This window comes from Calypte anna, chromosome 6 (genome assembly GCF_003957555.1).
Source record: "Calypte anna isolate BGI_N300 chromosome 6, bCalAnn1_v1.p, whole genome shotgun sequence".
In the NCBI taxonomy this organism is placed as follows: domain Eukaryota; kingdom Metazoa; phylum Chordata; class Aves; order Apodiformes; family Trochilidae; genus Calypte; species Calypte anna.
Genome location: NC_044252.1, coordinates 33418031 through 33434169, shown reverse-complemented (window position 1 = coordinate 33434169; position 16139 = coordinate 33418031). Strand labels below are relative to the sequence as shown.

At 40.0% G+C, this 16139-nt stretch overlaps 1 protein-coding gene across 2 annotated transcripts in view; it reads right to left on the bottom strand.

The window, feature by feature from the left end:
- The window catches only part of DOCK1 (dedicator of cytokinesis 1), a 267373-nt gene that overhangs the window by 24819 nt on the left and 226415 nt on the right, over positions 1 to 16139 (bottom strand). For both annotated transcript variants that reach the window (XM_030453110.1, XM_030453111.1), the window contains exons 39-46: positions 15571 to 15660; positions 14505 to 14609; positions 11394 to 11535; positions 11115 to 11193; positions 10195 to 10279; positions 8750 to 8836; positions 5081 to 5257; positions 4040 to 4123 (exon numbers count right to left, since the gene is read on the bottom strand). In XM_030453110.1, the coding sequence (XP_030308970.1) occupies positions 4040 to 4123; positions 5081 to 5257; positions 8750 to 8836; positions 10195 to 10279; positions 11115 to 11193; positions 11394 to 11535; positions 14505 to 14609; positions 15571 to 15660 (849 nt within the window). The remainder of the gene's footprint in view (positions 1 to 4039; positions 4124 to 5080; positions 5258 to 8749; positions 8837 to 10194; positions 10280 to 11114; positions 11194 to 11393; positions 11536 to 14504; positions 14610 to 15570; positions 15661 to 16139) is intronic.

The following is a 16139-nucleotide window of genomic DNA, read 5'->3' as shown; positions in this document are numbered from 1 at the left end:
ATTCTCTTTTGCAACAGAAAATACTCATTTATCTTCAAGGCATCTGTCACCAAATACCCATGCCAAGACAGGATTATAAAATCAGTTCATAGTGTGGAGGTGTAGCTGACCTTTTAAAACGTTTTAAGAGAGACATTTTCATTCCCACAGCTATCCAGACACACTGCTAGAGTTTTCTACCTCCAGCTTAGGAAAAATATTTCCTCTTCCAGGTCTGTTTCAGCCCACACAGAGTTCTGATTCCAACCTCAGATCCTCTCTGCAGCAATCAAGCTAAGAGGCTGCTTCTTAATAATTCATAATTAAATCATAATACTGATTAAAATCAGATTTTTTAAAGACTGAGCAGCAATCAGAAGGAGTAGCTTTAATAGTAAGGTGAATAATAATAACAGAGATGAAGAAACTCAAAAAACCTCTGCTCAGGCTATAAAGAAAAGTAAGAATAATGACTTTTTTTTTTGCTGTAGCCACTTCCATTTATACTCACACATGGATTTGCATTGTACCAAAATTAACCATTAAAATCAGAATATTTCCTTGGTCTGAAAGTAATTTAATTTCCAAAAAGTAAATTAATTCCCAAAAAGGTTTGGAATTATCAGGCCACACTGTGACCCTCTTGTTTTGCAGGGTAAGTGTTTGCTTGGCTTGTTTATTAAAAAACCCAACACCCTGCTTTTTAAAAGGATTGCTCTTAAAAAAACTAAATTACCAAGATGAAGCCCATGTGGGGTCTGAAGCTTCAGCTCAGGTCATTTTTCCATGCAGAAAATGCAGTAATGAGCCTGTCCCAGGGAGCAGCCATCTCCAGGGGAGAAAATCACATCATGGGAAGTAAATGAGATTTTTTTTTTTTTAATTTTTTTTTTTAGTTTTTTTTGGTAGGGAAATGTCCCAGTCAGACAAAAAAGAAAAAAAGAAAAAATAAAGTGTTGAGGCACAAGACTGGAGAACAGGGAAGAGGAGGCACCAACTTTATGGGACTGAAAGCTCCCCAGCAAGCTCAGAAGAGACTTGTTTCTGCTTAACAGAAGCTGAACAAACTTCCCGTGGTTTTGCTACAAAGCTCAGGCAAGATTTATGAGTCAGGTTATTTGGTCTCCTTCTCCAAAACCACTTAATCCCTAGAAACCTTTATCAAGTACAGAAAGGAAGAACCTTTGGACTGTTTTATCATTTCTGCTTCACCTTCTTCCACCAACCTGAAAATTCTTCCTAAATCTCCTTCCCAGACACAGACCCAGGGAAATCTGGTGACAACTGACACTGAATTTTAAACCTGTATTTTAACCCTTCAGAAATGTGGAGACAGAGGCAGAACTCTGCCACGTTGCTGCTGCTGCTTCCTTTGGGCTTTATTTCCAAATTTTTCATTTTAGGCTCTATTTCCAAAGCCCCTACAGGGTGCTCTCACCTTTCAGAGGGGAATGGAGAAGTAAAGGCAAGGTAAATAGCTAAAGTGAAACCAGAATTAGCTGAATGAGAAAGGGAACCAGGTCAAGACACCACTTCCTCCATGCCTCTAATCTTTTTTTTTTTAATTTTTAAATTCACAAAGTTCCATCGTGACTTAAAATTACTCCCTGATTCTGTTGTCTTTTCTTTGAAAAGATCTCTAGCTACCTGGCTGAAAAGACAGAAAAAACTACATGCATTTTCAATCATTAAACTTAATAGATAATCTTAAAAGCAAATAATAGTATTATCATAAAACACAACTGTAAAAACTTAGCTTGGGGTGCTACAACTCTTCCAGCTCTGTCAAAGCAGCACAAGATTTTCCTCCTACTTTTGGGATGCTGTAAATAAATGAGCTGAATACAGAGTGACTACTGTCACCAGTTACTCACTTCATTACCAGCATTTCAATCAACCATTTCATTATCCTCACATGAAAATAAAAGATCAGCTTGAAATGATGTAGTGCAGGGAAACATTTTTTTACTGGGCTGGAAAAGCACTAAGATGGACATTTGCTTTACAAATGACATTTATCTGATAAAACAGTAGATAGAAAAGAATCATGTACTTAAAATACACAGGAATTATAAGAAGATGGTATCCTGAAGAGCATGAATTCCATGGCACCAAAAAGGAAAAAAAAAGTGAAGAGAAGATGATAGGAAACAGAAACTTAACTAGCAGCTGCTAAGGTGACTGTCAGGCTCCTGTTTCATGTATCCTGATTGATTTATACAACATAAAGAAAGTCTCCCTGTAATTAAAAAACTCCAAAACCTCACATTTATGGAAAAATGAAGACACTTTTTGCTTTCAAGCACTGTTGAGCTCAGGCTGAACCCAAAGTAGTGCCTGGCACCAGAGCTGCCACCCAGCTCCCTCTGCCACCCCTGGCCAGTGCCCATGGAAAATGACATGGAAGTAAAATGAGAGGAGGTTAAAGTCTTAGGATACACTTAAAAGTCTGTAAAAACCCCTAAGTTAATTTAAAAATATAAAAATAGGTTGTGGTCACTTTTTCCTTGTTCCTGTTGCTTTGGAGCTACAATATGGATGGGAAATTCTGTCTTTAAAAGCCCAGAATAATAAATAAAATAAAATAAAATAAAATAAAATAAAATAAATAAAATAAAATAAATAAATAAAATAAATAAAATAAAATAACATAAAATAAAATAATAAAATCAATTAAACTACAATGTGATTAGCTGCCCAATACTTTTCAAATAGTAACATTACTGCAATACTCAAATGTCACAAAGTGAATCTTTGCCAAGGAGAAGTGGGTTTGCAATTCAATTGAAGTGTGGCTATCAGAGGCAAAGGAGGGAGCTGACATGAAGTTAAGTCTCCTGGGATCAAATTATTTTCCTCTATAAAACGTAAAGCTCCTAAGATGTAATCTTCTGGAAGAGCTCACAAGAAAATAAATAACTAAATGTGTACAGAAGTTTTTAAAATTTATTTTCTTTACAGACCAAGAGAGGTTTTATTCAGTGATGATTTTATGGTCTTCAGAGGATTTCAGTGCTGTTTTTTTTTTTCTGAATCTTTGGTTCTACTACTTCTAAGATTGAAACCTATAGGAAGGTAAATTACTCCCCTTATTATGAAGACAAAACTGGATATAAAAAAGTAAATGATGCACTACCTTCTTCTAAAGGAAAAGCATTTCTAGTCATATTGATATTTTTGTAGTTACCATAAAATTACCTTGGGACCACTGGAAAACATCCAGTACATGATGATGGGAAAAACATTGGAATTATTTCTTGTTAGTTTCTTGTTTCTTGAAAACACTCTTTGGTACATGTAACCACAGACCTTCAGGCAAGAAGGGGTTCCCTGCTTTGCTTCAGGCACTGGGCTGAAAACTTTGGTACCATTCCAAGTTTAGGAAATACTACTCGTGCAAACCTATGAATATATTTCAATGATTTCTGCTCTGTCATCATAAAAATACCAGTTCCTTCCATGTGCTTTAGGAGTTACTGATGGCTTTGTACCAATGGGAAGTTACACAGCAAATGAGGAATTTACTGAATGTTTTGTGTGCAAGTTCATTTTTGCAACTCTCACATTTCCTGTTTGGTGCTAAAAGGTGTTGTCAGTGCACAAAAAAAGTTTATTAAGTGGAAAATTCATTATTTGAAGGAGAAAGTGAGTACGTGAAGAAGCAGCCCCAGCAGGAGGAGGAATTCAGGGTCAGGCATTTCATTTTACCCTCTGAGAAGAATTCCTGAAATCAGCCTTAGAAAATTAAAATGTAAAACTAAATCACCAGGTACTAGTGACCAAAACTGCTAGAAAATCTTTTCTCACCTGCCACAGATGGGATATTTTTGCTATGTTAAGGTGATGAAAAAGAAGAAAAGGTTGATCGTGGTTGTTCCTTGGGGTTTCAGTGTATGGCAGATTTGAAAAGATGAACTTTAGCTCAAGTTCCAAGACAGTTTTAAATGGCAAAGAAGTGTACTCAGGATGAAGAGTTCAAGGTCTGAATCTTCTCTCAAGTGACACCAAACTGCCCCTGCATGGCAGCTGGCCCCAACCAGCCTGACTTGAGATCTCTTACCTGCCATGCGATCAGATCCTTCAGTTTTTCAATCTTGTCGTGATCCTCTGGATGCTCATGCATGTATTTGTCAGTAAAAAAAGCCTGGGCAAGGGAGAGAAACCAGCAGTTATTTCAGAAAATGAACCCACATCTACCAAGCTACCAAGACAAATGAAAACCTAGGGAAGAGATATTTTATTTCATGTTTGAAGATCAAGACATCCATCTGCCACAAGCAGTGAAATGGGCAGTGAGTATGGGGATCAAGACCAAGCTTTGTGGGCACCCTTCAGAGGACTCTGGCTCTTACTCTCTGAAGTGTTCCCAGCACTTCCCAGCACGTGGGACATTTTGGGAGATGACATGGGTGAGAGTTAGAGAAAAACATAAATAAATGGGTGGAGACAGCAACAAGTCAGTTTGCAAATATCTTCCCCATTTATGCTGCAAAATGCATGTTGTCTGTGTATGCCAGCTTAATAGGATTATTATTCACAACATGTAAGCAGTTATAGTGCTCAGAGAACCCCTGTGTTGAGATCTCATCCCACTTTAAAACTTTAAAAGCACGAACTGTAAAACTTTAACAGAACTTTAGAAGCTCGTGCTGTAACATCCAGCTAACACTACTCAGCCATGTTTATTTCTGACTTTTCTCTCAGGAGTCTCTAGCATTTCATGAAGACTTCAAATAATTAGGAACAGGTTGCCCAAGGAAGCTGTGGCTGCCCCATCCCTGGCAGTGTCTCAGCCCAGGCTGGATGGGGCTTGGAGCACCCTGGGCTGTGGGAGGTGTCCCTGACCATGGCAGGGGGGTGGCACTGGGTGAGCTTTAAGGTCCCTTCCAACCCAAACCAGTCTGGAATTCTATGAAATGTGAAAAGGCAAAAATGCATCCACAAGCATCAGAAAGACATAAAAGATGGTAAGTTTTAAGCAATATTGTGCAACACACCCAAGGGGAGACCCCAGAGGGTTTCTGTACCAATACCCACACCTCTGCTGCCAGGAGAGGCTCAAAGAGCTGAACTGCTGCAGGACAGAGGATTGGGACCTTACCTTCTCATAGTTGGTGAACCCTCCCATGACTGCAGGGTCTACAATGCCATTCAGCAGCATCGAGAGGGGGTTAATGGGCAGATTTGGATCATTTAAATGCTGCTGAACCATGTTATTGATCTTGTCGTTGGTGAGCTGCATGGTTTCTATGGCGTTTTCCAGTGGGCTGATTTCAACCTGAAATAAAAACAACAGGAGCTTTTAATCAAGGAGTTTTTAACCTGCTACTAAACCAGCATGCCTGGGAACATTCAGGAATCCCATCCCAAAAGGTCCTTTAACCAGTAATTAATAGAAAGTGTGGGTTCAGCACTTAGGTACTGGGTATCTATGTGCTGGGGTAACTGATACCATGGGAGCAGGGAAAAAAACTGAATGTGTTTCTGTGCTGAGAGAGAGAGATCACATCTCAGCAAAACATTTCAAAAGGCTCTGGCAGGAACCACGTGAGGTTTTGGAAGGATAAGGGAGAACATCAGAGATGACAAGTCGCTGAGTTTCAGCAGCCCAAAGAAGATCCAGCTTAGTGTAACAGTAAGAAATAAGAAATGATAACTTAAGGTGGATTTTCCATTGGAAAATGCAATCCTAAAGCAGCTCAGAAATCAAGGAGATATTTCTGCAGTGATTATTTCAGTGTATTTCCAAGGAAATGGAGTTTAGTAAGTTGAAGAGATGACTTTTAAGTTATCTGCTGTGCTTTTCCCATGAGGTCACTTGTCCTTCATTTGAACAGCTGATAACTGAAGGAAGAATTTCTCACATAGCCTGGACTTGTATGAAGAGAGCTCCTCAGATGTCTCCATGGGCTTTATTTGCTTTTATCCTGTGTAAAACTTGATTTTAAATTGACTTATCTCCTGCTGTTATTTTCCTGTATTTTTCCAGTTGCACGTATTGAAAAAATGGCATTTTAATATTTAAATGTTGTTAAAATCTGTACATTTAGTGAGTGGGCTACAAGCTACTAACTTGCAGCAACCCACAGTGTAGCTTGTCCTCACTGGAAGGCTTAAGTCATAGTCTACTTACACTAAAAAAAAAAACCAAAAGATGTGGTAGGAGTAGAAAGGGAAGGTTAATTGAGGCCTGTGAGGCAAATGCAAGTGTATATTTGATTACAGTCTCATTTCCATAAATGCTACATAAACAAAGCAGCACTTCTACCTGGCTCTCAGTTGCTTCCCATGTTTCTGAGAAGCACTTATAATCAAATCTCTTTAGTTGTTACCCTTACACCTGCCATCTGATTACATCAAGGATGTTTTAATTAGCATTTTTTCAAGTGCTCCTGGTGAATTATTCTGCAGGCAGGGAAGGAGCCCGAGGGTTCTGCTGGGGCTGGAAAGCAGAGAAGGCTCAGATGGACAGACCAGGGTTGGCCTTCAGAGCTCAAGCTGCCAGCAGTGAAACTGAGGGAAATGAAGACAATATTCACCTGATTCATCTATTCACAACATTCCCCATCTGAGTTGGCACGAGCCCTGGTGCCCATCGCAGGCTAAGTTTAGGATTCTGTCATTTGAATTAATGGGCTCAGAAGTATGCAATAATTTGTTGATGAATCATTGCTTTTAAAGCTCTTGAAGATCTGCAGAAATTAGCACTCACTGAGCTGACAGATCTTGCTTGACTTTCCTGTAGCAGCAATCATGGCTTGCTCTCTAGTTCTCTCCTTTGTTCTACTACTCTTATAATCCTCCCTCTAATCTTTTAAAAGCAGGCAGAGCACTGCAGTTCCCATCCTACTACTCATAAACTGTACTTTGGACCTTACTGAAAGCTATTTATTAAAAATATCCACACTTCTAAAAAAAAACATGAGCCTTGTTCCAAGGAGCCTGCAAACTCTGGCCACTACACAATCTGTTTGTGGCAAACAGAAATGAGAGGCTCCTGATGATACATTTGCAACACTATGAAAATTAAATATAAAACAAACCAGAGATTGCTATGTGTACTTTTTAAAGCCAGGTATAATTCAAACCCCAGTTTCTCAGTCACTGGCTGGCCTCAGAAAATTCTTCTCCTACAGTGATTTGCATCCAGCTGAACCAAATCAGATAGAGAATAATGAATGTGTATGACAAATTCCTTATGGATAATGAGCAGATTGAAAAGGTTTAGGGTAAAAGTGTTCAGAAGGAATTTAAAAAGCAAATAGATTTAAGGAAATTATGCATGTTCCTATGGGTTATGTAAGATAACACACGGCATGGATTAAATTACTCAGTTCTCCCTGGGCACTGATCTGATGTGATCTCACCTCTTCCTTTACAGATGTTCCAGTCCCGTCAATAAAATATGAAATGTGCAAAGCTACCTTAATTCCTGGTGTTTAGTAAAACATCAATAATATCTGTATCCCTAATCCAAATTTAGCATCACAGGGATATAAACCTCCTGATGGTGCTTACAGGATTTCAGCTCCTGGGAACCCTGAGGAAAGTCAATAAGGATTTTGTAGTAAGTGTGGCAGAGCCAGGTCAAAAGTTCTCTGCTGCTGTCTTCTATGCACCTGACATAATCCTGACTTACAGGAAGTTTAGGGAAAGCACTTTCCTAAGGTTTATTCATATTCCCATGCCAGGCAGAGTGTTGGACCTGCCTGCACAAAGCACCCTGTGAGGCTGAGCTCCTCACTCCTAAGGGGAAATGACTCCCATCAGCTCCACCAGCCTTTATAAAACACTTTTTTTTTTTGCAGTCCTGAAGATAAACACAATCTTCTCTATCAGGATTATATTGAAAACCACAAAATTCATTAAATATTCAATGTGTTTTATTCAGCTGCCTATTACTGTCAAACATCACATTCATATTCTGTTACTATAGATACCATAGTAATTTTCTGCATTACTTCTGTTCATGTAATACAACTGTCCAACATAACCTCAATGGAGGAATGAGAAAGGTTTTAATTAATCAGATGCAAATTGTTCTTTTCCTTTAAAAATAAGCCTCACAAGACAGATTTGAACACTGCAGTAACAATGTTTTTATTACTACTTAAGAATTACAGCTGCATACGAATAATTTAATCTTAAAGGCATTTAATGGATATGTCTTATCTAAACAGCCTCAATGGTGGAAGGGAGAAATGTGTAATTTGGAGTTGCTCTCTAAGGTTGCTGGGGTGTATTTTAGCTAACTCTGGAGAAGAAACAAAAACAACTTTTCAGCACAAAGAACAAGTAGAGAGAAGATGCAGACACACACAAGGCATGTGTGTTTTATGGTCTATTTGGAATAAATTCAAATTAAACCACCCAAATCCTCTTTTCTAAAATTCAGTCCAGTTTCATTGCCATGTACCAGGGCTCCCCTACTTCCTTTCACTCAGCTCCCTCTTCATTTTGGGCACAGAGCTCACACTGCTCAAAGATAGAAAGGATTCAAAATAGTACTTCCAGCACTTCTTTGGACCTTGCCCTGAAGGTCTGGGGGAACCAGTCTGCATTTCCTTCTCTTCCTTGTGGTAAAGCACGACCCAAATCACCCTCCATCAGTGATGAGCACCCTCAGCAGGCAATGTCCTTGTCCCAGGATGCAGACACAGCCACACTGCTCACTTGTGCAAGGAACCAGAGCATTGGCAAAAGGAAAAATCAAGGCTCCCAGGCTGTATAATTCTTTTCTACAACCCCAAGAAAGCCAAACTGGTCTTACCATGAAAACTGATTTGACTTCAAACCACCTCAGAATGCCAGGTAATTTGTAGGCTGTCACATAGATGGTTCTCTCAATCCACATATTCTGCAGGTAGAACATAAACATCGTGTTATTCCACCTGAAATAAAGCCTTGAAATATTAGCATCAGGAAAAGGAATTGCAGTACACCAGTCCTGGTGGAGCCAGGGGAAAATTTCAAATGGAACCTGCTGGGGAGATGATTTACATCCCACACCTCGGTTAGTGGAGAACAACTGCTCTCTTTCCAAAGCAGAAAGATCCACAATGTGAGAGATCCACTGATGTACTGGTTTTACTGGTGTCATTTTTCCCCTGGAAGCTCTAGACCTTTCAAGGACAATTTACCACAAAACCTGATCCTGATCAAGGGAAAGCTGCTTCTCAAGGGGAGCTGAGGGATTTAGCATCTCTCCCTTCACACGTGCGTGTTTGGTTCACAACCAACACCAAAGACATCTCTTCACCTGATTTTTCTAGACCTGCTATATGCTGGTAGTTCATCTTATTTATTGTGAAGCTTTTTTTGAACAGAAGAGGTTATTCCATCCTCCACTAAAAGAAAAGCTTTCAAAGTGATTTAGATACACCTGGATTTTTTTACCTCCACTCAGAACATATTTGTCCAGGCTCTCTAACATCATGCTTTCAGACAAAGAGGTTCCTATTCCTTCAGCTAAAGCCATGCAGAGCAGCAGATTAGGAGTTTTTGGCATAACCAACACCAAGAGAAATCAAAGACACTGAAGTGCCTGAATAACTGACCAGTCTTAGCTGTAGGAAACCAAATACCCAGCATTTATTGGCACATTAATAAGATCAGAGCCTGCTACTCCATGGAGAACCAAGCCTTTGCTCCAGATAGGATGCACTAATTTATTATTTAATTACTACTTTACTGCTACTGCACCCACCAGAACCTGGGTGAATAAAATGATCTGAAAAAAAAAACCCAAAAGGCAATCAACTTGAGGCTACCTGTTGTAAACACTTGGATGACACAAGCCTGTGCTCAGAGGGAGTTTTATTGACCATTAGATGAAACACATGGTTTAGGCAAAAAAAAAAAAAGGTGAGAAAAGGTATTGCAGCAAAAAGATTTTTAGAAGATGCCTGACTGGAATCTTCGTGGCAGGACAAATGCAGGCAAGAGACAGCTATCTTTTTTCAGATATATTTTAAACTTCTTTCTCAAGATAGCTGTTTTATAACAAAATAATAATAAATAATAAAATAGCATTGTCTATTTTTTCTGTTGGCATAAACCAGAACACAAAATATTGGTTTAACTGATATTCTATGACAAACAATCCCATTTAAAACCAGAATTAATTTTTCAACAACCAGAACATAACAAATGGCTTTGACTCTCAAACTGAAGCAACCCCCCCAAAGTATTATTCTGTTTTCTGGGTTTCCTTACTGCAAATTCATTGTCTGGGTTTTTTTCTCCTTTTCGAACCGGGCGTGAGTACTCGAAGCGTTGGACTTCATTCACCCTGTAGAAACTGACAAAAAAAAAGGGAAAAAAGCACAATCAAAACCCAACACTATCTCTTCAGGGATTGCTGCTACACTCCAGGACTATCCAACAAGTCTGTCCATAAACAAAAAATGCTCCTGGGATCACTGTTCTCCAGGGGCTTGGAGGAATCTCTGCTGATATTAGGAATACTCATGGAATAGCCTCAAAATTCCTGCCCTCCTTGGCTGTGGAGAGATGTGCCAGACAAGACACAGAATGACTTGAAGTGCTACAAAGTGCCCTGGTAAGGCCACACCTTGAGTACTGTGTTCAGTTCTGGGCCCCTCAGTTCAAGAAGGATATTGAGGTCCTCAAACAGGTCCAAAGGAGGGCAACCAAGCTGGTGAAGGGACTCGAACACAGATCCTATGAGGAGAGGCTGAGGGAGCTGGGGGTGTTGAAGCTGGAGAAGAGGAGGCTCAGGGGAGACCTCATCACTCTCTCCAACTCCCTGAAAGGAGGTTGGAGCCAGGGGGGGGTTGGGCTCTTTTCCCAGGCAACTCTCAGCAAGACAAGAGGGCAGGGTCTCAAGTTGTGTCAGGGGAGGTTTAGGTTGGAGATTAGAAAGAATTTTTTCACGGAAAGGGTGATCAGAGATTGGAACGGGCTGCCTGGGGAGGTGGTGGACTCTTCGTCCCTGGAGACATTTAAAAAGCGACTCGATATGGCACTCAGTGCCATGGTCTAGTGACTGTGGCGGTAGTTGATCAAGGGTTGGACTCGATGATCTCTGAGGTCCCTTCCAACCCAGCCTATTCTATGATTCTATGATTCTATGAAAGGAGAGGAGAAAATTGCAGACCCAACCCCAGACTCACCTCACGATTTGCTCTGACACCGGCCGGTGAAATTTAGAGGGTAAATCCAGTTTTGGCTTTACAGTGAAGCACTGAATATCTGAATTCAGGGGTTAAGGAAAGCCAACTTCAAGCCATTGGGAGTGGGGGAAGGAGAGAGCAACCAAATGAGTGCAGACAGAACAAGAAAAATCAGTGCCGTGCACCCAGAGCGGCAGAAATCCAACAGCCTCCTGCTTGCCTTGGCCATAAATCCTCGACCTGGGCAGCTGCAGGAGCCACTGGAGAACCCAAGGATACACTGACCAGAGGAGTTTTTAATGTCATCACCCGGGGGAGAGGTTGTTTTCATCTTCTCTGCATTTGGGAACTGAGTCAGCAGCCTGGCCTCAAAGTCCTCGCGGCGCTCGTACTCCTTCCCGCGGTAAATGAAAACTTTGTTCTGCAAACAGACCAAACACAGCATCCCAGCTCCAGCACCCCAGGGACAAACTGGGATCTTGGAAGCTTTGGCTCCAGTGAGACATTTGGTATTCCTCACACTGTGATATCATCAATAGTTCATAGATAATTCATAGCAATTCAATCCAGGCCAAATGGATTTCCTTGTGTCCAATCCAGCACTGAGCCCATTAAGCACATGCTTAATTTAGGCATTTTTATTAACAACTCCAAATTCAGCAGGATCCAAATACTTGGTTTCAAGGCTCTCTGCAACAGGTGCCCATTAAATATGTATTCAGACAAAATATAGCCTCTAAAAAATCTGAGATCTCCCTCTGTGATTTCCCCTTGCCACAGCTAATGGTGGGATGGATGGGAATAAACCAGAATTAGGCTTTTTATCCACAAATACTTATTCAAAGGCATTGAGGTGAACCAGCAAGAGTAGCAGAGAAAAGCATAAATGGAAAACGATGGCAATTTTAGCTTCAAAACCACTGACTTCTTCACCAAGAATTATATACCCTAGACTTCATATTTGTTTATTACACTTTTGCTATTGCCCAGCTGTCTGCACACAGGAGAATCTTTAATCTTTTAAAATTAAGTATATTGCATTTGTAAGTACTGGCTTCTTTTCTTAACAATAACAGAAATGAAGATAAATGTTATACAGTCCAGTTATGTTCTGACCAAGCACATTAAATTCTAAAGAAAAATGTAAAGGAGGGCTTGCATATTTTTAACTGGCCAAACATATTAAAGTAAGTTTTGATACGGATGCAACCCTTCAATCTGAATATGCTTGACCCCATTACTCACCTCAGAATGAACACATGGTGACAAAATTATAGGTCACTTATTAGGAAAGGGGTGTTATGACTAGGGATGGTGAACAGGAACAGTTTCTATCTGTCCAGTTAGGGTTAGTTCTGCAATCTGAGCACTTGCTGTGCCTTTTGAAATGCACAGTACATGAAAGGATAATCTCAACTTGAGAAAAAAGTAAAGTAGAAAAAAAAGCAGGTGGTTATGAAGTGTATATATACCTGTATAGACACAGTGTATATATAGTGTGTATATATATACTAATTCATGTATATTTACATACTTCTAATTCCCAGGAAAATGGCAGTAGCAGAAAAAAAGCTTCTGTTGAGGATTCTCTCAGTCAGCAAGGTGCTTAACAGCCCATTTTTCAGAGCTTTTATAGCTCATTTGTTACAAACTGACCAATCCATGAGGATTTTATAAAGCATGGTGTTTTCCCATGTGTACAAAAAAAAGAAAATCATTCTGTTCTGAGGCAAAAAAGCACATTCTGAATTCAGCCCAGGATGACTGTAGGAGATGAACACCATTCTGCACAGGTTAACAGAGAACCTACAGGAAAGCTGTGATGATCCCAGGGCCAACCCCCTCTGGGGAGCAGCTTGGGATCACCAGGGGCTCCTGGTGTCCCCCCCCAAGGGTAACACCAACTCTGGGGAGAGCAACTGGACCTGGGAAAAAATGTCACAATCCCCTCTGCAAGGTTGTCAGTGACTTTAGGAGAGATTCATCATTTTCAATATTCCTGATAATGCAATTCTTCCCTGTGAGAATATCATAAAATATTAATTCAATCAACTTCTGGAGAAATGAGCTGGTCAGTCTTAACTGTGACTCTTTCTTGCTGGATATTAAATATTTTTTTTTGCCTGGTAAAACTTCAGAAATTATTAATGTACATTTTACAGAACTCTTACTGAAGCTTTTTTACTTAATGTGCCATAACCTTTTTTTGCTTGATAAAATCTGTTGCATGTAAATGACCCAACATGTATTTCCAACACAGCACTTGGTAGTTTTTCCCCATTGCAACTCTTCCCAGCTCTTTCTTGATACCCACAGCAGCCTGCACACCACCAAGCCTTGGTGTCTGGAACTCACAGTTGGCAGAACTGCATTTCCTAAGCCTTGGGGCAGTCCTGCCCACCCACCAGTTCTTGTTTGAGGGTCTGTACAAAAATACTTAAAACTTTTCTTTCTGGGTATCTGATCACCAGGTTTCTATCAGCAATGATCACCCTTAGACAACTCCTTTCTACAACCACCATCTGTTTTGTTCTTTACTTTTAATGCACCACCTCTATGTGTTTTACACTTTTAATTCACCAGGCTTGCTCCTGGTATTTATTATGGCATCATCTGAGAGAGTTACCATGGAATTACTATGATAGAACCAGGAACTCATCTCCTAAATGAGTATTTCAGGAGTAAACCTATTCCCAGCCCCTGATCTGAGACTAAATCTCCCTGAGTCACCTGGACTAAGAGAATAATCTGAGAATAATAGGAACATTTATTCTTCTGTCTCTTGAACTACCTTGATCTACCCTTAACTCCTCCACAGGGGGTTGGGAGAGAGGCTCTTTCCAAACTGAAAATCCTCAGCTCTTCAGATCAATATGAGCAGCACAGCAGCTGAACAGCCAACATATTATTTCCCTGTCACTAATGCCAGAGCAACACCACACAGACACCATGCAGATGTATTAAATCTCCTCCTTCAGCCACCAGTTCAACTCCAGAACACTCCTGATATCAGTGGGAAAAATCTAAAATGACATTTCCCAGCACCAATGAAAGGACATCTAAGTATTCCTGTCAGGCAAAACTGTCACCATTTCAGATGCCACTGGTTACTGCCCTGATTTATGGATTGGGTGGATTAGCTTCTCTCCTGCTGACACTCTGAAGAAGTAAAGATCACTGGATATTTTCTAAGCAGCAGCTTCTCTACTGAAATTCAACTCTTCCATATTAGAAATGAGAAAGGAAAAACCTCTATTTGTTTCATAAACTTAAATAACAACCATGGACCTAACACACACTGACCTAAAATCATGGACTTTCTGCACAGCTGAGAGGAATTCCCAAGGCAAGAAACCTTGCTGCCAGCTGTGGGGAGTGATGGACACTTACCCTGATGAAGGTTGGGAACCCCTGCCCATAGTATCCAACTGCAAAATAGTCTGGTTTGGGTCTTATCACCTTCACAATGTTCTCATAGAACTGGGCTTGCTTCCTCTGCAAAATAAAGAGGAGGGGGTTTAATGACCAAGAGAGAAGAAGAGTCCTTAAGCTCAAGATCTTTTATGTGTGTGTAACCTCAAGGTGTAAGTTTCATCTCCCCTTTTCCTTCTAGCAGTATTTTGGAATACTAAACTATGTAACCACCATTTTTATGCTCATTTTGGTGAACCTCACTGTTTCATATCCAAAATCTCTGTTTTGATGAAAGTCAAAGACACTGCAAGGCAGAAGAACCAGAAAGATGAAGCCCACACTGCCAAAGCCAGGTGGCTCCAGACCATCCTCAAACCCAATGTCACTGTCACTGGTGTCACTGCTGCGATGTCACCATAGTTATGCCCACCTTGAGCTGGGATGAAGCAGATAAACAATGCAAAGAAATTAAAGATGATGTACTCTGGTGAGTGAAACTAAAATGGATCCAACTCCCCAAAAGCCCAGAATATTCAGAACTGAATTGGAATCATGTCCCAACTCCTGTGGAAATGGTTGAGGGGTGGTAACAGCTGCCATTTATCTCTTTGAAGAAGAGAAGGAAATAAAAAATGGTGCAGGTATAATTAATGGGTAACGTCAGGGCAAAAATAACTGACTCCAGAGATGAATGCTTGGGGATTATTCAGATCTAAAAAAAGAAACATGAATGTGGAAAGAGACTTCAGAGAGACTGGGCACTTTTTCATCTTCCCATTTACATTTAAATTCCAAATTTCTTTTTATACCTCAAATAATGCTGTTTAAGATTACCAAAATATTTCTCTTTCAGCTAAAAAAAATCATCTTTTTCAGACACTTCAGTAATAGCCAGTTAATCAAGAGTCATCCAACAAAGCCAAAGCAGGCATTTAATTCTGTATTTTACTGTCAGAAGAGAGATTATCAAGATCATTTTAAAAGCATAAAATTAAATTCTGAAAAAAAAATGTGTACTGTCTATCCCATTAAGAAAACCTACCAGAAGTTCACTGAGTTGTTCATAATCAAACATTTCATTTTCATACTGTTCTGCAAGTTCTTTACCCAAGGCAATGGCCTCTTCCCACATCTGTTGGAAAAAAACCACAAATAAATTACAATAAAAACCCCAACCCAACAAAAACCTGAATTACATACCTTGCTTAAACACCACTGGGATAAAATAAATCTTAATAAAACACAACAACCACGTCACATGCCTGCAAACACTGTGCACCCAATTTGCCCAACAGCTGTGGCAGCATCACCCACATGGCTGTATTTGATGCAAATCAAGTAAAATCCTCAAAATGCTTCAGAAATAAGATGATTCCTCTTAGCCCAACTCAATCCCAAATAATGGGTAAACACAGAGAGAAACCCTGACCCCTGGACTTTGGATAAATGCTGCCATTATAGTCCATAATGAACTCTCCCTCTTCTATTATCTCTATCAGATAGATAGTATCTGATTCATCTAATATAATCAGATATTAGACCAGATAGGCAATTTTCAGATATTGCTTTGAACAAATATTCATTAGATTTGGTTCTTATTTTCCCTCTTTT